Source organism: Indicator indicator, chromosome 2, assembly GCF_027791375.1.
Source record: "Indicator indicator isolate 239-I01 chromosome 2, UM_Iind_1.1, whole genome shotgun sequence".
NCBI classification, from domain to species: domain Eukaryota; kingdom Metazoa; phylum Chordata; class Aves; order Piciformes; family Indicatoridae; genus Indicator; species Indicator indicator.
In genome coordinates this window covers 3,775,650-3,798,866 of record NC_072011.1, presented here as the reverse complement: position 1 = coordinate 3,798,866, position 23,217 = coordinate 3,775,650, and the positions used below count along the sequence as shown (strand labels likewise).

At 44.6% G+C, this 23,217-nt stretch overlaps 1 protein-coding gene across 1 annotated transcript in view; it reads left to right on the top strand.

Annotated features, from left to right (window-relative positions):
- Positions 1-1,046: 1,046 nt before the first annotated feature.
- ELOVL4 (ELOVL fatty acid elongase 4) overlaps positions 1,047-23,217 on the top strand; it is a 49,014-nt gene continuing 26,843 nt past the window's right edge. The window contains exon 1 of the mRNA XM_054399102.1: positions 1,047-1,146. Coding sequence (XP_054255077.1) covers positions 1,047-1,146 — 100 coding nt within the window. The remainder of the gene's footprint in view (positions 1,147-23,217) is intronic.

Here is a 23,217-nt window from a genome sequence, read left to right as displayed (position 1 = left end):
CTGGCTCACCTGTGCCATGAAGGCTCCTTCTCCTGCAGCCCCTAACCACAGCGCAAGCAGACAAACCTCTCTGTGCCATTAAGTGACCATAAAGGCTTTGATCGGGAGCTGGAGTGGAAGACACTGCGAGAGACATCTCGGTGGTGCCTTGAGGAGGCTGAGCAAGTTGCTGGTCAGGGAAACGGTACCAAGCAGCGCCAGTGAGGCAGGGAGATTGTGAGATCCTGCTGCGGCTGCTGGTTTTGTCAGCGCTGGGAGGGGAAGGGATTTTAGCGGAGGCTGAACAGCCACCACCCTTCGTAAGAGAACAGCCTTACATAAAGTGACCGCTGCTGATATCGCTGCCTTGGCCTGTCCGTCAACGGGAAGCGAGGGGGAAAGGAGAGAAGAAAAATCCGAACTGCCTTAAAAAAATAAAAAAATATATTTATTTCCCCGACCTATCCGATAATAAAAGGCAAATCAAGCATCCGTTTTCCACTCCGGGCACCCACGCGGGACGGCGAAAGGGTCGCTAAGGGATGGCCATGGGTCGCCTGCACCTGTTCCCGCCGCAGTCCCCTCCGCCGGTAACGGCAGGGCTGCCGCCCTGCGCCTGCGCGGGGCCGGGGCCGGGGCCGGGGCCAGTCCTCCGCGCACCCCCGCGGGCAGCCGCCGGTGGCCACCGAGCTGGCGGCCACGTGACGCGGGCGCAGCGCATCGCATCGCATCGCACCGCACCGTGGACGGTGCTGCGGAGCCCGCGGCCGCCGCGCCGGTTCCTGCTACCCATTCCCCCACCCCCTACCACTACCAACCCTGCTGCTTCTTCCCTCCTTGCTCCTCTTCGCCCGCCTCCGCTTCCTCGCCCTCCTCCTTGCCCGCGGGGCACGGGAGTCGGTGACGGGAGCGAGGCGGAGTCTGGAAGAAAGATACCGAGAGATAGAGATTTAAATCACATCCCCGGCTGTAGAAGGGCAGCAGCAGCAGCAGCCCCGGTGCAGAGGCACGGACGCGAGCGCCGAGATAAGGTCTTGCCGGCTCCGCCGCTGCTGCTGCTGCTCACCATGGGTGCCGCCGCCGCCGACCCCCCCCGCGCCATGGGCCTGGTGTCCAGCGTGGTGAACGATACCCTCGAGTTCTACCGCTGGACCTGGAGCATCCGAGGTAAGGCGCCGCGGCGGCTCCGCCATCGCTCCTCGCCCGCTGTCACCGCGGCGCAGCGGCTTCAAGATGGCTCCGTCTCCCGGGAGACGCCGCCGCGCTCCGCCGGGGGTTGAGGGTGGCCGCCGGACCCGGGCCTGCCACCGCATCTCGGCGGTGGGTGAGGGGCAAGACCCCCTCCGCAGCTGCCTCTCCTCCTCGTCCTTCTGGGTGTGCGTGGGTGCGCTGGTTGTTTATCTGTCCTAATCCCGTGTAACGGCCCGGGGTGCGCGGGGCATCCCTGCGCCGTAAGGTGAGGGTGTCCCCTGAGAGCTGGAGCTAGCAAGATCCGCTTCCCGGAGCCGTCGTTCCTCTGGTTCCTTCGCGCACCGCAGCGTGCTTTGGGGGTAGCCATACGTACGCGAATCCGCTGCCAGAGGTAAGCGGAGGCTGCCGGTAAATCGGTGCCGGAGCTCAGGGCCAAGCCTTTGGCTTCTGCGGCAGGTGGGAGCCCTGTGTGACAGCATTGCGTGGAGTTCAGCAGGATCAATGAGGGGACGTTGCTCCTGCCAGTGCTGAAACTTCTCATCTTGGCGTTTGGCTCAATTCTGCCGTTTTCCGTTTCCAGTATGCTGCTGGTTTTTGTTTTTTTTTCTTTTTTTTTTTGGTATGGGCATCCCATGACTGCAATTGTGGAAGATGCTGAAGGAAGAGGAAAATATCTCGGACTATGGAGAAAGTTAAAAAAAAAAAAGAAAAAGAAAAAAATAAAGCAGCTTTCAGTGCTGGAGCAGCGGCAGATGGGATGGTAACTTGCTACAATGAGCTCTGGAAGCGTTGCCTTGCGGGAATGTCTCTCTCTGGTTGATCAAACCAAAAGGAGCAGGGGGAGAGTTGCAGCTTTCATAGTTGCTATTGTGAGTAGCCTTGGGCAGCTGACAGAAAAATCGCTTCTCTGGATGTTCTTTTGTTTTGTTTTGTTTTTTTTCCCCCGAGTTGTCCATGCAGCACTGAGGTCTAGGTGGTTTTGCTTTTTTAATTTTTTTTTTTAAACCTCCAAACGAATGGAGAAAAAAACAAAAACAAAACCAACAACCTCTGGAGTGAAATGCAGCTAGGGATGTATTTTGTGGCAGAGTAAGTGAGAGTCATGGGGCCTTCATTACAGACGGGAAGCTCACTGCATCAGCAGTCTTTTCTTTTCCGCCCCCCTCCCTCCTGCCATCTGTCAGATAATAAATTAATCTTATGTTATAGAAGGAGAGAGCTCACTTTTTGTTGTTTGGTTATTTTTTCCCCCTCCTCACCATTTGCTACACTCAGGTTTGGTTTTCCCCCCCCCCCCTGTATTTTAAAAAAATAAGCCTGTGTGGATATTGTTTCCTTCTGTGTTTGAAACCTGCCAGAATATAAGAGCAAATAAAAATGCTTGCAGCAGCATTGCATTGTAGTCTACCAGTGTTTTCTCTCTGTCTCTTGTAACACACAATTTTTTGTAAACTGCCAGGTGATGCATGAAAGAGATGCTGGTCCAGCAGCCTTTACAGATGGATATAAAAATAGATGTGGGGACAAAGCTGATAACCCTTATGGATTGCTTGATTTGTTTGGAAGTGAAAAAAAAAAAAAAGAGAGACTTCCAAAGTTCTGATATATTTCCTGAACCTCAAGCAGGTCATTTAAGTCTGTGTATGGATCATGTTTGTTGGAACCAAAAAAAAAAAAAACAAAGGGAAGAAAAAAAAAACAAAGGGAAGAAAAAAAATTACCAAAGGGATGAAAAAGATTTATGTGGGGAAGGTAAAGTTAAGTAACATAAATTAATGCTAGGTGTAGAGCATATTTTGTTTCTTTTTTTTTTTTTTTGAGGAGTGTTAAGCAGCAGTAAGATGACACTGTGATGTCATCCTGAAGTCTTTCAGAATTTTGCATGAGTAAGTGAGTAAATTTTTGCTCTAAGTCCAGCAGTGTTGCTGTTAACACAGGGATCCACTGTAATGAGGAAACTGGTTGCATTTTGCATAAGAGGTGGAGAGTTTCTTGTTCAGGTTGGGGGTTTCAGCAGATCCCTGTAAGGATAGCTCTGGATAGAGCCAAAATCACATCTGAAGTGTGTTACTGTTCTTGTTTATTCCTAATAGTATGTAAAACAAGGTCCTCCTGTTAGAGTTGGGTATGGATATGTGAAATACATAATATCAGACAATCTGGTTACAAGGTAGCTCTGGGTAAGGAAGTAGCATTTACAAAGGGCTGCTGCATCGCTCTTCCCTGAAGTCATCTGCTGCAGCATAGGAGGTTGCATCTCAACATGAGAAGGAACTTCACTGTAAGGGCCACATAGCACTGGAACAGGCTCCCCAGAGAGGTTGTGGAGCTCCTTCTCTGGAGATTTTCAAGCCCCATCTGGATGTGTTCCTGTGTGACCTGTGCTGGATTCTATGGTCCTGCTCTGGCAGGGGAGTTGGACTCAATGATCTTCCAAGGTCCCTTCCAACCCTGGTCCATCCTGTAATCTTAATGCCCTAAGTTCCACTTAAATAGCTACTCAGTTTGCTGGTTTTTTGTTGGGTTTTTTTTTTTTTTTGGGGGGGTGTGTGTTTCTTTATTCAGAAAAAAATAAAACCCAACCACTTGTCTCCACTTGCCATCTCTGAGTGAATATATGTTAAAACCACCACTTTCAGCACCGGCACACGAATTCGTGCAATTCACCTTTGTGTCAAGAGCTGTGGCAATGAGGTTGCACAAGAGAAAACACAAATTATGGCATGCAAGACCATTGCCTAACGTTCCAATATCATTAAATAATAATAATAAAATAAAATTAAGGAAAAAAAAAACCAACAAAAAAACCCTATACCACGCAGCAAAGTTGCTCAACGAATGATGCCACGCAATAGCATTACACAAGGAGTCAGGCTGAAACACTACTACACAGCAAAATTACACAATGAAATGTGAAGAAATTGTATTCCCACTACTACTCCTACACACAAACTTCTCATTCATATAAACCCAAATATGCTTTTTGGGGTTTTTTTTCCTCCCTCTCCAGTTCTCACTTCCATTTATTTTTTTTTTTTTTTTATTGGACACCCAAGTCTGTCTTTAGCCCTGTTCTCAGTCCTCAGCAGGATTGTCCTGCTGGCAGATGTTTTCTAATGAGACTTGTGTAGAACTGTGCCAGGACATCCCACAGAGTCTTTTCCTGCTTTATTTTTGTGCTGTGAATATTTGGTCTTTTTTTTCCTCATCTAGTGTGAGGTAGTTCCAGGGGGCTTGGAACCAGATGATCCTTGAGGTCCCTTCCAACCCTGACAGTTCTATGATTCCTCCCTTGCTTTATATTGTTTGAAGAACAACCACCCTGTTCTGAGACCAAAAAGAACCCCAAAAGACTTAAGTATAGTAAGAGCCTAACTGGATTGTTGTTTGGTTTTTTTAATGATGTCATATTTTTATTTATTTATTTTATCTTTTTAGCATTCTATGTGCTATCCCAAGCTAGTTTGTGGTTTTCTTTTGCAGTTTGTGTTTGGAAATAATAACAATATTCTGTGACCTTTTTTTTTCCCTCTATATAGATCAGATACATTTTTCAGACTTAGCTTGATGGTTTTATTTGTTAATTTGTTGGAAAACTGCTCTTGTTTTGTTCTTTTTAAAATTTATTTTCCTTTATTTTTTATTTATTTTCCTTTCTTTCCTTTTTAATTTATTTTCCTTTCTTTCTTTCTTTCTTATTTTCCTTCCTTCCTGTTTTATTTTCCTTCCTTCCTCCCTTTTTTTTATTTTCCTTCCTTTCTTTCCTTTTTTAATTTTCCTTTCTTCCTTTCTTTTTAATTTTCCTTCCTTTATTTCTTTTTAATTTTCTTTCCTTTCTTTTTTATTTTCTTTCCTTCCTTTTTTTTAATTTTCCTTCCTTTCTGTTTTTAATTTTCCTTCCTTCCTTTCTTTTTTTATTTTCCTTCATTCCTTTCTTCTTTTATTTTCCTTCCTTCCTTTCTTTCTTATTTTCCATATTTGCTTTCTTTTTTTATTTTCCTTCCTTTCTTTCTTTTTTTTTTAATTTTACTTCCTTTCTTTTTTATTTTCCTTCCTTTTTTAATTTTCCTTCCTTTTTTTAATTTTCCTTCCTTTCATTTTTAATTTTCCTTCCTTTCTTTTTTATTTTCCTTCCTTTTTTTAATTTTCCTTCCTTTGTTTTTTTAATTTTCCTTCCTTTCATTTTTAATTTTCCTTCCTTTCTTTTTTATTTTCCTTCCTTTTTTTAATTTTCCTTCCTTTCTTTTTTTAATTTTCCTTCCTTTCATTTTTAATTTTCCTTCCTTTCTTTTTCAATTTTCCTTCCTTTCTTTTTTTAAATTTCCTCTCCTTTCTTTCTTTTTTTAATTTTCCTTCCTTTCTTTTTTTAAATTTCCTTTCCTTTCTTTCTTTTTTTAATTTTCCTTCCTTTCTTTCTTTTTTTTTTTAATTTTTCTTCCTTGACTATCTCTTTAGACCTCTTTCATGAAAGCCTAAAATCCATATTCATGTAGAAAGGCTGAAGGAGACCATTTAGGAAGCCTTCAACACGAAGGAGGTAGAAAGGACAAAGACGTGGTCTTAGCAGTCATCAGGACAAAAAAGAAAAGGTGGTCAATGGAACAGTTACTATCAGGAATGATGATCTAGGAATTCCATGCCATTATTTCCATGCCATGGAGCTGGTTATGTGTAATAGGTAGGGCAGGGTTTCCTTCTGTCTCTCGGCTCAGGTAGCCGGTTGGGGTTAGATCTGTCAAGAGGGATTAAGGGTATGATTAGATGACTGAGCAAGTGACTTAAAGGGAGGTTCCAGGCTGAGTCCAGGGGAACTATTAAGATAAGTAACTTGGGACACAATCCAGGGAAAAAGAGTGTGGAAATCTCAAAACATGGGTGAAGAGCCCATTGGCATCTGGGGAGGGGGAAGCAGGAGATTTGTGGCTTGAAAAGGGGCTTTGTGGCTGGTAAGGGAGATTTGTGATTTATTTTGGAGGAGCTAGTTAATTTGGATATATTGAGCTAAAGAACAGAAGGCTTTACTGACTGTGGGTGAGAATGATTTTCTCTGAGCTTGAAGTCAAAAGGAGGCAGTGCTATGCCAGGCCACGTGGGACTGCTTTGGAACAGCAACTATTTACAGCTGTTGCAGTTAATAAGATTACAGACTTTTTCCATCAGGAGGAAAGGAGAGAGGAGAAAGATGCAAACTTTCACTTCGGTGGTAGGATAGGCTTCTAAGTAGCATCTTGTTCACAAGCAGTATCAATAGTAGCTAGAATCAGTTGGGTCAGAGGTATGAGGCAATGAGGATGGGAAACACAGGAAACTTGGAGCTGCTTGCATTAAAAGTGAACCAGCAGAGCAGCTTCCATGGGAACTCAAACCTCTGCCAGGAAGATCTTGGGATCAAGTTAAGAATGCTTGAGAAGCTCAGGTTCAGCTTCATTTCCAGTCCAGGGAACAGAATTGGAAGAAAACATTTCTGTTCTTCCTTCGTTCTTTTCTTCATGAAGAAACCAAGTGTGGTCAAAAAATCCTGAGTGATTGTGCTTGAGGGAAAGTTCCTTGGGGTGGTTGGCAGAACAGTCTGAGTGCAAGCAGAATGTTGTTGCCTTTGAGGATTTGTACCAAGGCTAGAGACAAGTAGACTCCCAATGGAAGCTCTTCAGAGAGAGAGAGAATGAAGTGCAAGATGAAGATTCCTGAAGCTTGTCTAACAGAAACAAAGTAGAATGTGTTCCTAAGTGTTCAGAGGGCTGGCTGAGCATCAGAGTTGGTGACTGGACACAACACTTGTCTTGCAGATATAATTTTCTTCTCCAGGGAACAGTTCTGGGTAAACCACAAGGACTGGACAGGGAAAAAGACAGCAGAAACTGCAGAAGCCAGCTTAATTGAGTTTGGCTGTCCTGTGGCAGAAACACAAAGGAAAACCTGTGGCAGAAGCAACACGTGGAGAAACTGATGACAAAAGTAAAGGATGTTCAAGGCTAGGTTATGCAAATCTGCTGTCAACCAAACTGAACAATAGGAGTATCCCAGAGGACTTGAAGCATTTCATTAAGCACCACATTTAACTGCCTGTCAGTAGAGGGAGGGACATTTATTAGTGAAGAAGAAAACAGCTGTTGGTGTTGAAGACAATTTGCTGGGTGTTTGAGGGAAATTCCACCCACATTTCATTACCAAAAGATTTAATCAGGTTGCAGAACTCAAAAGAGAGATAAGCAGAACAAAACAGATAGCAAGCACCTTTGGAAATGGAAATTCAGAACAGTGTATTACTGAAATGGAAATGTCTGCTTGGAGATTTTTGGATCACCAAGCTTCAAGAACTTGAGCCTGAGGGAGTCACTTGAAGCAATGTTAATACTGTGGATGGGAAGCTGAGTTCTAAAGAGGAAGACTTCCCTTTCCTAAAATAAAGGAAGAAGAGTTGCAGGTGATCCACTGCAACTGTCAGCTCCAGTAAAGAGAAGAAAGCCTTCAAAGAGCGCCATCAAGAATGTGACACAAGCTTCTGCTTAAACACTCATCAGCAGGCTGCAGAAATGAAACTGTTTGGACAAATCATCAAGAACATAACTGGACTTGTGAAAATTCCCTTTAAGGCTGTGTAGGTAGCACATCCTAATCTTTGTAGGAAACAAGGTGTCTGTTAAAGCAGATTCGATGGAAAACGTTTGGGAAACTGCCTTTGTACAGAATTGACCCAAGCTGGTTGCATGGCCTCAGTATCACTACTGCAGAAGGCCACGTGCCTGGATGTTTAATATTGCAGCACATCCTAAATTACTCCTGTGGAGCTGTTGGCAGATCATGTTTCCCCAGCTAAGGCTGCATGCCATTAGTGAGGACCACACACTGAAACAAAGGGTGAAGAATCCTTGAGCAGTGGAAGTATCAGTGGCATGAAGCAGATGTAGTCATCTTTGGGACTACTCTGGATATCACAGTATCACAGTACATTAGAGGTTGGAAGGGACCTCCAGAGAACCCTAACCCTAACCCAACCCCCCTGCCAAAGCAGCATCACTCAAGGTAGTCTGCACAGGAATGCATCTAGGTGGGTTGGGAAAGTCTCCAGGGAAGGAGAGTGAAAACTCCACAACCTCTCTGGGCAGCTGTGGTAGTTTTAGGCTATGCCATTAAAAATTTTTCACAGGTCTTGAACAGAAAGTAAGAAAATGTAGATAAATCATTATTGGGTATAAAAAGGAAAATAAAGATAGTTTTACACAATACCATTTGAGAGCTCTCTACCATAGATTTAGTGCCCCAAACGATCTCATTCTCCTCTCTTCCTTGGGCTGGGAGGCACTGACTTGCTTCTGCCTGACCTTGGCTGCATTGTTTTGAGTGCTGTTAACCTCTCTGCTTCTGTCTCTTGTCCCTTGTGTACAGGGGGGTAGGGGAGGAGGCAGGGAAGAGAGAAGCTGTTGCAGCTCCCCTGGTCTTTGGCTAGGGGGGGTCTTGTGCTGTTTATCAATCGTAAATACCTGTAAATATTGCAAATATTGTATATTTTGTACATACTCGTTGCATCCCATTGTAGATTGTAGCTTTGCTTGTAAATACAGCTTTCATTTGCTTCCAACTGAGCTGGTCTGGCAAAGTTAATGTTGGGGGGGGGGGGGAATTTTCAACCCATTGCTGTTCCAGTGCTCTGTCACCCTCACCATAAAGAAGTTTCTCCTCATGTTGAGGTGGCATCTTCTATGTTCAAGTTTGTCTCCATTGTTCCTTGTCTTATTCCTGTGCACCACCCAAAAGAGCCTGGCCCCCTCCACTTGACACCCACCCCTCAGCTATTGATAGGCATTGATCAGATCCCCTCTCAGTCTTCTCCAGGCTATGTAAATTGGTGGAGCATAGTGGTTTAACTGCTGCTCATAGATAGCTGTGTCCAGTTGGAGAAACTTGACTGGAAGTTGATTGTGGTGGTTGTTTTGTATTTATGTGGTGCTCAGGGTGAAGAGGCATCTAGCAGGGTTGCAGTTATACCTGTGGAAGACCAGAAGAAGCTGCATTCAATGCACACCATACTGTCCTGTGCAACCAGGAAATATTGTCAAAGGCTGCATAAGGACAATTAGTAGAGGAAGGTGTAGAAAACATAGGATGTAGTTCCTCTTAAGGTCTTGTAGATCAGGAACCATGAGGGCAAGACTCCACTTTGTCTTCTGCTAACCCAGAGAGGTTATTTGGGTTACTCCATTCACATGGAAAAGATTAAGGGAGCACTTAGATCCAAGGTGAGGGAATGAATAGGCTCCCAGCAAAGGTGGAGAGGACTTTGGGAGGAATAAATTGATAGGATGTAGGACTGAGGGCAGTGTGGGAGAGGCTATGGTGGGTACTTAAAGAGTTTCTGAAGGCAAATAGGGCCAAACATGAATGGCCTGAAAAACTGTGGCTAAATGAGAGTTCATTCAGTTAAAAAGAATTAGACTTAAAGAAAGAGATCTTTGGCTTTTAAAGAGTTGGTCTGAGGAGAAACTTCTTTCCAGTGAGGGTGACAGAGCACTGGAACAGGCTGCCCAGGGGGGCTGTAGAGTCTCCTTCTCTGGAGACATTCAAAACCCACCTGGATGCATTCCTGTGCAGACTCCTCTGGGTGATCCTGCTCTGGCAGGGGGGTTGGACTCAATGGTCTCTGGAGGTCCCTTCCAACCTCTAATCTTCTATGATTCAATGAGTGGAGTGTCAGGAGCACAGAAGGTGGAAGTGGAATCTATCACAGGCAGATCTGATCTGTGAGGTAGGACTCCTGTTAGGTGGCAGGGCTTTGCTTTCTCAGGCTATATTTGAAACCAAACCTGAGTTCCTAGGGAACTCTGGTGTGTGTGACCATCTATGTGACATCTCCTTTAGCAAGGATGTAGGTGGGGAATATGTACTTCCTGGACATTGCTTAGGTTGCAAGTGGGTCCAACCATGCTCCAGTTTGTCAAGATTCAAATGCTTCTGAGCATATGGACTTCAAGGTCTTGTGGCATTTTAAGGACACAAATGAAGGCAGCTCTGAAACTCAAGTCTGCTGAGACATAGGTGTCATCTCTGGCAATTTTCAGGACTGCACTCTAGTCTGTAGGTAAAGCAATAAGCAGTTCCAAGGCAAACCTAGAGTCAAACTGAGTGCAAGGTGTTAAGGACAAGGGGCAATGGATATAAACTACAGCACAGGAGGTTCCACCTCAACATGAGGAGGAACTTCTTCACTGGGAGGGTCACAGAGCACTGATCAGGCTCCCCAGAGATGTTGTGGAGTCTTCTTCTCTGGAGACATTCAAAACCTGCCTGGATGTGTTCCTGTGTGACCTGTGCTGGATTCTCTGGTCCTGCTCTGGCAGGGGGATTGGACTTGATGATCTCCAGAGGTCCCTTCCAACCCCTAACATCCTGTGATCTGTGAACTCTCATTGTGTGTGCTTGGCTCTCAAGATCACAGAATCACAGGATTAACCAGATTGGAAAAGACCTTCAAGATCATCAAGTCCAACCTATCACCCAACACCATCTAATCAACTAAACCATGGCACTAAGTGCCTCATCCAGGCTCTTTTTAAACACTTTCTAGGGATGCTGACTTCACCACCTCCCTGGGCAGCACATTCCCATGGCCAATCTCTCTTTCTGGGAAGAATTTCTTCTTGACATCCAGCCTAAAATAATAAACCTTAGCTAGTGTACCCTCCTCTCATGAAGGATGAAGGGGAATAAGCTACCTCAATTTGGCTGCAAGGTAATAGTATGGCTGCTCTTGGTTGTGTCAGGTTAACTCACTTCAGTGCCTGCACCTCAACTCTTTATGTGCTTGAACAGTTTCAGTGGTTTGATCCTTAACTCCCACCCTGGAATGGTCCTCTCTCAGTGGCATTTCTGCTTGTACCATGAGATTCTTCCCTAGTTTCACACTGTCCCTCTACCTCCTGCATGTACTCCCCTGCTCCAGTGTAATCATGGACTCTTGGACTATTTCATTTGCTTCCCAATTTTCACAGAATCACAGAATTATTGAGGCTTGGAATAGACCTCTGAGATCATCAAGCCCAGCCTAAGACCCAACACCACCACATTGACTAAACCATGCCACCAAGTGCCACATCCAATCTTTCCTTAAACACCTCCAGGGATGGTGACTCCACCACCTCCCTGGGCAGTCCATCCCAGTGTCCAGTTCCACTTTCCATGAGGAATTGCTTCCTGACATCCAACCTAAACCTCCCCTGGAGCAGCTTCAGGCCATGCTCTCTTGTCCTGTCACAAGTTGCCTGGGAGAAGAGCCTGAGCCCCACCTGACTACAACTTCCTTTTAGGTAGTTGTAGAGAGTGCTAAGGTCCCCTCTGAGTCTCCTCTTCTCCAGGCTGAACACCCCCAGCTCCCTCAGCCTCTCCTCAGCAGCCTTTCCCTCCAGTCTCTTCCCCAGTCTGGTTGCTCTCCTCTGGACCTGCTCCAGCACCTCAAGATCTTATGAGGGGCCCAGAGCTGCACAAAGTACTTGAGGTGAGGCCTCACCAATGCCTTATCTCTTTCTGCAGTGTCTCAAAATGTCTTCTTCCAGCTCTTATGTATGTTAGGCTTCAGCTGACATGCTTGACCATGATGGTTTTCTTTTCCTTTTTATTTGTTATTCTTTATTTCTTTACTTATCATGCCCTTTTTCCTCTCTCCCAGTTACAGCAAAAGGAGAGAATATTTGATTGCTTTCTAAATGCTTACAGAATGTTGCTCAAAGAAGGGAATTTGTAACCCATAATCTTTCACTTTTTCTGTTGAGTCAGTAAATCTTCTCTGTCTAGACAAGATTTTATCACAGTATCACAGTACATCAGAGGTTGGAAGAGACCACCAGAGATCATTGAGTCCAACCCCCCTGCCAGAGCAGCATCACCCAGGGGAGTCCACACAGGAATGCATCCAGGTGGGGTTGGAAAGGCTCCAGAGAAGGAGACTCCACAACCCCCCTGGGCAGCCTGTGCCAGTGCTCTGTCACCCTCACTGGAAAGAAGTTTCTCCTCATGTTGAGCTGAAATCTTCTATGTTCAAGTTTGAACCAATTGTTCCTTGTCTTATTACTGTGCACCACCCAGCAGAGCCTGGCCCCCTCCACTTGACCCCCACCCCTCAGCTCTTGAGAGACATTGATCAGATCCCCTCTCAGCCTTCTCTTCTCCAGACCAAACAGCCCTTCTATTTCTTGAGCATTGTTGTAACACATTGTTTTAAAATGGTTTAAGAAGTTGTTCCCCTTGAGGGTGGTGAGACACTGGCACAGGTTGCCCAGGGAGGTGGTGGAAGCCTCATCCCTGGAGGTTTTTGCAGCCAGGCTGGATGTGGCTGTGAGCAACCTGATGTAGTGTGAGGTGTCCCTGCCCATGGCAGGGGGTTGGAACTGGATGATCCTTGAGTTCCCTTTCAAGCCTGACAATTCTGTGATTCTAAAGGGAAAAAAGGTAGGAATGCAGGGCTAAAGTGAATAACCAGGCTATGAGTAGGAGACTTCAAATTTTTTGTAGTTTCAGTTTACTGTTGAGTGGTTTACCAGGAAGAGATGTGCCCAGGAGAAATACTGACACACAGAGTGCTCCTAAAGGCTTTCCTATTTAGGTTAGATTTTCCTCTACTCCATCAGTTTCAGTGACACATGAAGAACTTCTGATCAGGAGTCAGAAACTGTATTGCAGAAAGCATTAGAGGAGCTTAGATCTGGGGGCCAGGTGCTACAAGATGAAGAATATAAGAGACAGAGTGGGAGCAGTCATTTGGGTATGACATTATCTACTTGCCAAACTGATGGGTTTCCTGCTGTATGCTTAGTGGGTGAAAGATTCAGACCCTGAGAATTCTTCTGCTCACCTTTGAGATCTAAGAACATTTTCTCATTCAGTTCATGTTTTGAAAATCAACATTTCAAACTCAGTCACTTTTTTGTTTTTTCTTTTTTCTGTGTGTGTGTGTGTGTGTTGATTTTTCTCCCCTTCTCCCCCCTGGTTTGTCATTGTTTCTGAGGTCAACTAAGGAACTAAGTTTTAAATGTTTTGCAGTGTTATTTTTCTTTGGAGGCTTTAACTCATGCCTGTGTTAGAGAAACAGAGGACCTAATGCACCTTACAACTGTAAATTTTACTTCTGCCTCTGAACTTTGAAGATAAAAGCTAATATATATCAAAATCTTCTTTTGTAGTTCTTACTCACAACAGAATTCCCACCTCTGTAAAACCAAACTGATCACAGAATCACAGAAACATTCAGGTTGGGAAAGCCCCTCAGGAGCACCAAGTCCAACCAACAACCCTACTCTACAAGGGTCACCCCTAAACCATATCCCCAAGTACCACAGCCAAAACACCTTCAAACACATCCAGGCTTGGGGACTCCACCACCTCCCTGGGCAGCACATTCCAATCCCTGACCACTCTTGATGGCAAAAAAATTCTCCTACTGTCCAGTCTAAACCTACCCAGTCACAGCTTGAGGCCATTCCCTCTTGTTCTATCACTAATTCCCTGTGAGAAGAGACCAGCACCAACCTCTCTAAAATATGAGACAGCAATGAGGTCTCTCCTCAGCCTCCTCTTTTCCAAACTAACCATCCCCAGCTCCTTCAGTCTCTCTTCTTCAGATTTATTCTCCAGACCCTTCCCAGCTTCCTTGCCCTCCTCTGCCCTGGCTCCAGCACCTCCACATCTCTCTTGCATTCAGGTGCCCCAAACTGGACACAACACTCCAGATGTGGCCTCCCCAGAGCTGAGTCCCAGGGGACAATCCCCTCCCTGCTCCTGCTGGACACAGCATTTCTAATCCCATCCAGGATGCCTTTGGCTTTCTTGGCCACCTGGGCACACTGCTGGCTCCTCTTCAGCTCCTTGTCCATTATCACCCCCAGCTCCCTTTCTGCCAGCTGCTTTCCAGCCACACTGCCCCAAGCCTGGAGCATTGCTTGGGGCTGTTGTGCCCCAAGGTCAGGACCTGGCACTTGGCCTTGTTGAAGCTCCTCCTGTTTATGTTGGCCATGGATCCAATCTATCCAAGTCCCTCTGTAGAGCCTCCCTACCCTGGTGCCCATCAGCACTCCACCTAACTTGGTGTCATCTGCAGCCTGATGAGCTGATGCAAGCAGGAAAAGCTCTGCAGCTTCTTGCAAACATTCTCAGGCAGTTTTCTGGCATTTAGTTAGATTTCACTTGCCCTTGCTGGGTTTCTTGTGTGTTCATTGCATCTAGGGGTCTCTAACCATCCATCTGCAACCCCAAACCATTCTGTGCTGCAAGAGTAGCAGTGGAAGTTGGTTACATTTGCTGTGTATTTAAGCATCAGAATCCTTCCTCTCTCTGAGCACATTGGCAAGACACTTCTCAGTGCTGGATTTACTGTCCCCTGTCTGCTGAGTATGGAACATGTCTCTCTGCAGTGGGTAAGGCCTTGCAGGGTTGTTGTTAACCTGTTCTTGATGACCCTTCATGGTTTTTAAGGGTGTTTAGTTTTTAAGTGAGGGAATCTAATTAAAAAAACCAAACAAACTCTCTGTGGAGAAGGTTTGTTCTATGACCATCCTCTTTGGCATCATAAAACCCTGAATCCTACTAGCTGGGCCAATTGTCTGATCTCTTACTGCAACATTAAATATGCATGAACCCTGTGTTTGTATTACTGCTCACTGCTACCCTTGCAACTATCTTCATGGTACTAAAGCCCACTCCTTTTGTATGGACTAATGACATCTCCTCTCTGAGCTCTCTAGAGTTTTTGGCTAAGACCAGAGAAATGTGGATGAAAGTTTCCATAAAGAAAGAAAACAGTGGCAAAGGGAAACTTGTTGAAGTGGATTTTATGCAGCACTTTTACTTCACTGGAAATATAGAGATAGAGGCTGGAGCAGAGAGTTCTGCAACTAGTTCATAAAATTGGGTTGGTTGGGGTTTTTTCCATCATTTTTCTTCACCTGCTTGCTTAAATCTTACAAGTTAGAGTAAAGCTATGCAGGTATCACTGCACTAGGGAAAGGGTTTTGCTTTTGTGATGTTTGGAACAGTAAGATTTGACAAATGGAGGTAATGCTTCCATGCCTCCAGGGCTTACTATCTTGCAAATCTTGTGTAAGCTTCAGTGAGGATTATGTTTTTATTACTCCTTGAAGCGTGGTGTTGGCACTGTCCCCACAAATAATCATAGAATCATAATTGTCAGGGTTGGAAGGGACCTCAAGGATCCTCCAGTTCCAACCCCCCTGCCATGGGCAGGGACACCTCACTTGATCCATCCAGCCTTTTAACTGAGCTGAGGAGGCACCAGAAGATCCAAAGAGAAAGGACTCCTTCAACATCTCCATTTTTAAACCTTTTTTTGTTTGTTTGATTGTTTTGTTTTGTTTTGCTTTTGTACTAGAGGGAAAAGTCATACAGCTGTAAGAAGTTTGCAGCTGTGACAACACAAACAGGAATCATAGAATCATAGAATTGTCAGGGATGGAAGGGACCTCAAGGATCATCCAGTTCCAACCCCTCTGCCATGGGCAGGGACACCTCACACTACAGCAGGTTGCTCACAGCCACATCCAGCCTGGCCTTAAAATCCTCCAGGGATGAGGCTTCTACCACCTCCTGGGCAACCTGTACCAGTGTCTCAGCACCCTCATGGGGAAGAATTTCTTCCTAACATCCAATCTGAATCTACCCACTTCTTGTTTTGCTCCATTTCCCCTAGTCCTATCACTCCCTGACATCCTAAAAAAACCCTCCCCAGCTTTCTTGTAGCCCCCTCCAGATACTGGAAGGCCACAAGAAGGTCTCCTCAGAGCCTTCTCTTCTCCAGACTCAACATCAGCAGCAGGGGAGGTAAATAAAAAATCATTTATCCAAGGTGATTTTCTAGACTTGAGAATCATGAAACTTGATGGTGAATTGGTATGGCTCCTGAACTTCACAATAATTCCATTATTATCCTTGTCTTGAAACAAGTGTACAGGCATAAAGACAAATATGGTTCTAGAGAATCAGAATTGTTAGGGTTGGAAGGGACCTCAAGGATCATCCAGTTCCAACCTCACACTAGAGCAGGTTGCTCAGAGCCACATCCAACCTGGCCTTAAAAACCTTCAGGGATGAGGCTTCCACCACCTCCCTGGGCAACCTGTTCCAGTGTCTCATCACCCTTATTGTAAAGAATTTCTTCCTAATATCCAGTCTAAATTTATCCTCAAGCTTCAACCCATTGCCCTTCATCCTGGCACTGCAAACCCTTGTAAAAAGTCCTTCCTCAGCTTTCTTGTAAGCCCCCTTCAGCTTCCTGAATGCTGCTCTAAGGTCTCCCCAGAGCCTTCTCTTCTCCAGTCCCATGTTTCAGCTGTTGTTGTTTCATTTGTACATTCTGAGGCTTTAGTTGGTCAAAGACTGAGCTTTCTTTTTCCTTGGAATCTCTGCAAACTGGTAGCAGGAAGTGTACTTTTAAGTGATTGTGATGCATTACTCCATTTAGATTAAAAGCCTAGGCTGTAATCATCTAGAAGCTTGAGTCCACTTTCAGCTGGGCCAGTCTGCAGTGGTGGTACAGCCACAGTGAAGCTTGTATGGTAAATCTGTAGTGTTTCAAACACAGAAAGAGAAGGGTGCTGTGTAGAAGCATAGAGTTGTTTCTGTTGCAAAAGACCTCTAAGATCGAGTCCCATTGTCAACCTAAGGCTGCCCTGGCTGTGGGCCTCCATGGTTTGGGATCCCCAGTTCAGTGTTGGGCTCCCCAGTTCAAGAGAGACAGAGACCTGCTGGAGAGAGTCCAAGGGAGAGCCATGAGGATGCTTAGGGGACTTGAGCATCTCCCCTGGGAAGAGAGCCTGAGAGCCCTGGGGCTGTTTAGTGTGGAGAAGAGAAGGCTGAGAGGGGATCTGATCAATGTCTCTCAATAGCTGAGGGGTGGGGGTCAAGTGGAGCAACAGGTACAAGCTTGAACATAGAAGATTTCAGCTCAACATGAGGAGAAACTTCTTTCCAGTGAGGGTGACAGAGCACTGGAACAGGCTGCCCAGGGGGGTTGTAGAGTCTCCTCCTCTGGATGCATTCCTGTGTGGACTACCCTAAGTGATGCTGCCTTGGCAGGGGGGTTGGACCTGATGATCTCTGGAGATCCCTTCCAACCTCTGATACACTGTGATACTGTGAAAGCATGTCCTGAAGTGAATATTAAACCCTAACCAGAAAGATGTGGAGGGAGGGAAAGCACTAAAATACTGCAAAGCAATTTAAGAGGAAACCTTTGTAAATGTTTTAAGGCATGCAAAGCTTGGGTTCTCTCATGGGTTCATGTATTGTGTTTTCATTTTGGTGATATCCCTCAACTGTAGTGCTAGTGGAGCTACCAAGATGTGTGAAAACCTTGGATTATTGTTCACAGGCCAATAACTATCTAATTAGAGAATCCTGGCTTGCCTTGATATTGTGGAATTAAAATCTCACTCCTCTAAGGAGATCTTTCTTAAACTTGAGGTTGGGCTTTCAGAGGACTTCTTGCTAAAATAAAGAGTGTAATCTTCTTCAGAGTTCTCACTGGTTATAACCACTTTTAAACAGAGAATCACAGCAACATCCAGGTTGGAAATGACCCTTGGGATCATCGAGTCCAACCATTGACCCTACTCTACAAGGTTCACCCCTAAACCATATCCCCAAGCACCACATCCAAACCACCTTGGAACACATCCAGGGTGGGTGACTCAGCCACCTCCCTGGGCAGCCCAACTAGCCAGGGGCTCCTGCATGGGCTGCACATCAAGAGCTGCCCTGCTGAGGTGCAGTTTGCACTACCTTGAGTGCAGCTGAGGTGTGTGAGCCAGGTCTCCTGATTTAGAAAAGATTTATACAGATAGGGCTGATAGATTTCTTTCCAGTTTTCTCCAACAGTAGAAAGTGAGACAGGGGACAGAGACACTTCTGCAGTGCCTTGAGGTCTCTCTCCCACCACATGCAGTTGATGAGCACTTCCCAAGCCTGTCAGCTCTGCAGGCACACCGTTACTGCTCTGGCAGGTGACAGAAATGCTCTGTTCTGTGCATGTCCCAGGACTAATTTGCCAGTGCACAACATCCAGGACGTCTCAATTTAAGGCAGCCTCATCCACTGCTCTCTAATAGCTCCAAGAGGGCTGGGGGAGAGCACCCAAATCCATCACAGTGGCTCCTTGTGGAAGGAGTCACAGTGAGAGAAAGGTCTGGTGACCCTGTGCTCACAGTCCAGAAAGTGAGGAGCTCCAACTGCCACACTCTGGGGGCTCTGCTATCCTCCTCAGGGCAAGCAAATCTACATTCTCTCTGCAACTACCTGAAAGGAGGTTGTGGAGAGGCTGGGGCTGGTCTCTTCTCACAGGGAATTAGTGATAGAACAAGAGGGAATGGCCTCAAGCTGCCACTGGGTAGGTTTAGACTGGACATTAGGAAGAAGTTTTTCATGGCAAGAGTGGTCAGGGATTGGAATGTGCTGCCCAGGGAGGTGGTGGAGTCCCCAAGCCTGGATGTGTTTCCAGGTGGTTTGGATGTGGTGCTTGGGGATACTGGTTTAGGGGTGAACTTTGTAGAGTAGGGTTGTGGGTTGGACTTGGTGATCCTGAGGGTCTTTTCCAACCTGAGTGTTTCTGTGTGATTCTGTGATTTAAGGAGGATTAAATTCTCTCCTAAGCAGTTCTTTTCCCACTGTGTGTATTCCAAGCACTGTAACAATTGCATTTCAAATCATTCTGCTTTGCATTCAGCTGGCAGAGCCTTGCCCAATTTACAGTAAGGTCTCTCACCACAAAATCTTCAGTGACAGAGGTAAAAGCAGAACATCAGGAGCAGAAGGAGCAGTCAACCATCACTCCTGCAGTGCCTTTAGAAAGGTAATTGGACAGATGGATGTGCTGGATTGGCACTGTAAGTGTCTTTGCTCTGAGAATAGTATCAATAGCTATTAATAACTTTGAAAGGCTCTCCAGATAAATTAGTGAGCAGCGACCTTATAGCTCAGGAATACGTAAGGAGGTAAAGTGAAAATCCTTTAGGAATGATTTAGAATCTAACAGGAGTGCCTGGAATATTATGAGTCCTGTTCTGTTAGTTGTGTACTTTTTTTTTTTCTCCCCCTCTAAAAGTAATGTTTAAATTTGGAGATAGTCACCATTGTGCTGTCTGGGGATTTCTCCTGATGAATTTAGGGGCAACTCTGCATTTGCTTGGTTTCTTTAAAGTGTGTATTTCTTGTGGAAGGAAGAGACAAAAAGAGATCATTGGCTCAGTAATATAACCACCTAGAATCCTCTTTACTTTAAAGGACATGTTGAACCACATTTAACAGAGGCATTTGCATGTTAAAATACTTCTGTGGAACACACTGTAAGTTTCTCCTGGCTTTTGACTTCTAGATCACCCTCAGTGCAGTCTCTCTTAGTCATTTGTTTTCTTTTTTTTCTATATAGGTTAATTATGTCCTCTTTGGACGTTACCAGGTAGGATATTCAGTCCTTGTTCTTGCTTTGGAAGAAGAAATCTGAGGGGTTTATGGTTTTTCCTGTGAATTGCTCCAGATAAAGAATTACATCTTGCAAGGGTAGATGCTCCAGGTCAATTTGTATTTTCTATCTATCTATCTATCTATCTATCTATCTATCTATCTATCTATCTATCTATCTGTCTATCTCTCTCTCTTTCTCCACACACATCTATGTACACATCTATATTTATATGTATATATACACATATTTTTCTTGTAAATATATGAAATATTTTTCTTTCCTTTCTTTCCTTTCTTTCTTTCTTTCTTTCTTTCTTTCTTTCTTTCTTTCTTTCTTTCTTTCTTTCTTTCTTTCTTTCTTTCTTTCTTTCTTTCTTTCTTTCTTTCTTTCTTTCTTTCTTTCTTTCTTTCTTTCTTTCTTTCTTTCTTTTTCTTTCTTTCTTTCTTTCTTTCTTTCTTTCTTTCTTTCTTTCTTTCTTTCTTTCTTTCTTTCTTTCTTTCTTTCTTTTTCTTTCTTTCTTTCTTTCTCTTTCTTTCTCTTTCTTTCTTTCTTTCTTTCTTTCTTTCTTTCTTTCTTTCTTTCTCTTTCTTTCTTTCTTTCTTTCTTTCTTTCTTTCTTTCTTTCTTTCTTTCTTTCTTTCTTTCTTTCTCTCTGTCTTTCGTTCTGTCTTTCTTTCTTTCTCTTTCTTTCTTTTTCTTTCTTTCTCTTTTTCTTTCTTTCTTTCTTTCTCTTTCTTTCTTTCTTTCTTTCTTTCTTTCTTTCTTTCTTTCTTTCTTTCTTTCTTTCTTTCTTTCTTTCTTTCTTTCTTTCTTCTTCCTTCCTTCCTTCCTTCTTCCTTCCTTCTTCCCCCTCCTCCCTTCCTTCGTTCTCCCTCCCTCCTCCTTCCTTCCTTCCTCCCTTCCTCCTCCCTCCTCCTTCCTTCCTTTCTTTCCTTTCTTTCTTTCTTCTTTCTTTCTTTCTTTCTTTCTTTCTTTCTTTCTTTCTTTCTTTCTTTCTTTCTTTCTTTCTTTCTTTCTTTCTTTCTTTCTTTCTTTCTTTCTTTCTTTTCTTTCTTTCTTTCTTTCTTTCTTTCTTTCTTTCTTTCTTTCTTTCTTTCTTTCTTTCTTTCTTTCTTTCTTTCTTTCTTTCTTTCTTTCTTTCTTTCTTTCTTTCTTTCTTTCTTTCTTTCTTTCTTTCTCTTTAAAACTTCCAAACTCAAAATGGCAGGAAAACTGGGGGTGCATATAAATATTGCCTGTTTTTTCCCTTACATAACAGTCTTTCCCCATTGGCAACGTGTTAGCAGTTGCCTGAGCCTGCTGTGGATTTGCCTTTGCAATAGAGTGCAGCTTTAAGTGTTTCTCCTAAAACTTCTTCCACCTTATAAAAAAGAAAAGAAAAGATGAAGGCATCGTACTAGGGGGCTGTGCCATCACAGCAGATGTTTTATTTGTGGTCAAATTAGAATCTAGGTCTTAGGATTTGAAAGACAAACACATTAATCCCCTTGAAAGATTCAGTCAGTCTCTGTCAATTCTAATCAGGCATTGGTCATTTTGTTTCAGAGCAGTTGAAGGGATTCTTTTGTTGTTGTTTTGTTTTCTTTTAATTCAGGGAGCTGGCCTTTTTATTTCAAGCCTTGTTTCATCTTGCAAGGTAATGATGTACCTATTGCTTGAAAAAATTACTGCAGGAATTAATACACTGATACAGTCCTGTAAGCTAACACAGTCCTCTGTAATTTGCAGAAATCATTTGTGGCCAGCAGCAGCAGCTAGTGAGCAGGGCACAAAGTTCTGCCAGTTTTGCTACAAAGGTGGTGGGCAGTGGGAGGGAGGTGAGTCTTGGAGTAGCTTGGGAGGTTTGTCACGTCAGGGAAATGGAATTATCTTGATTACAAAGAGGGTATCCAAAAAGAATTTTTGTGCCAAGTGTCTGTGTGTGAGTGCTTTGTCTGTGTATAACGTGGACAAGCAGGGCTGCCTGGTGGGCTGAAATCAAGCTGCCTTTGAAAACCTTCTGTGCAGCAAGAGTGGTGCTTGGGGCTGACTTAAAGCTGACCAAGTTACTTTGTATGAACCAGGCGAGATCTTGTGATGAACCGGTTTCTAAGTCGAGCAAGTTCAGGGATGAATTGGAGCACAGTTTTGTGATGCCACAGTGTTAGTGAAAAATTATCATATGCAGAGTCTATCCTGAGTGCCCTTAAAATGAATGCAAGGTGGTGTGCTTAGCACAGCAGGGAAGAGAATAAACTCTGTAACTATTTCTGTGCTTCTGCTTGGCCAGGTTGTACTCCAGAACAGAACTGGCCATAGGATTTCCTCTCTTATAGGCATTTTGTCTTCTAAGTGTAACAAATTAAGAGGAGTGTGTCCAGCAGATCCAGGGAGGTTCTCCTCCCCCTCTGCTGTGCCCTGGTGAGGCCCCACCTGGAATATTGCATCCAGTTCTGGGCTCCCCAGTTCAAGAGGGACAGGGATCTGCTGGAGAGAGTCCAACAGAGAGCTACCAGGATGCTGAAGGGACTGGAGCACTGCCCTGTGAGGAGAGGCTGAGAGCCCTGGGGCTGTTTAGTGGAATAGAAAAGACTGAGAGGGGATTTAATCAATGTTTATAAATATCTGAGGGCTGGGGGTCAGAAAGGAAGGGACAGGCTCTGCTCACTTGTGCCCTGTGATGTGACCAGGGGCAATGGATAGAAACTACAGCACAGGAGGTTCCACCTCAGCATGAAGAACAACTTCTTTACTGTGGGGGTCACAGAGCACTGGAACAGGCTCCCCAGAGAGGTTATGGAGTCTCCTTCTCTGGAGACTTTCCAGCCCTGCCTGGATGTGTTCCTGTGTGACCTGTGCTAGATTCTGTGGTCCTGCTCTGGCAGGGGGGTTGGACTTAATCTCCAGAGGTCCTTTCCAACTCTTAACATCCTGTCATCCTGTGAATTGCCCTAGGAGAGGTCAGGCCCACAAAACCCCAGTCAGGTAGATTCTCTGGGCAGTGCCTTCTGCAGTCTGTATCACTAAGCTATGCTTTTCTTGCAGATGTTTTAAGGTTTGTCAGATGTGATGGCTCACTGTCAAAGAAACCCTGTACAGAAGGAAAGTAGCAGGTTGAAACCCTGATACAGGCATGGAAATGGAAATGCAGCTGCCCAGGTGCTCTTTTGTTGTTGCAGGGTTAATCAAATCTCTCTCTCTATTTTCTCCACTGATGTTCTTCATTTTGCAGTATTTGTGGAAAGTGAAAGAAAGAATTGTTTACAGTGCTGCTGAAGCATGAGCCAAACCCCACTTGCAGGTGGGCTTCCTTCCAAGTTGTCCCTTTCTCTTTCCTTTCTTTCCTCTAGTACATCTTCAGTCATCCCTCTACAAATCCTTGTCTCCAGTCACAAAAAGAAATTTGGAACAAATCATGTTTTCCTGTTTCTAGAAGTGGGTGGTACTGAATCACAGAATTGTCAGGGTTGGAAGGGACCTCAAGGCTCAGCCAGTTCCAACCCCCCTGCCATGGGCAGGGACACCTCACACTACAGCAGGTTGCTCACAGCCACATCCAGCCTGGCTGCAAAAACCTCCAGGGATCAGGCTTCCACCACCTCCCTGGGCAAC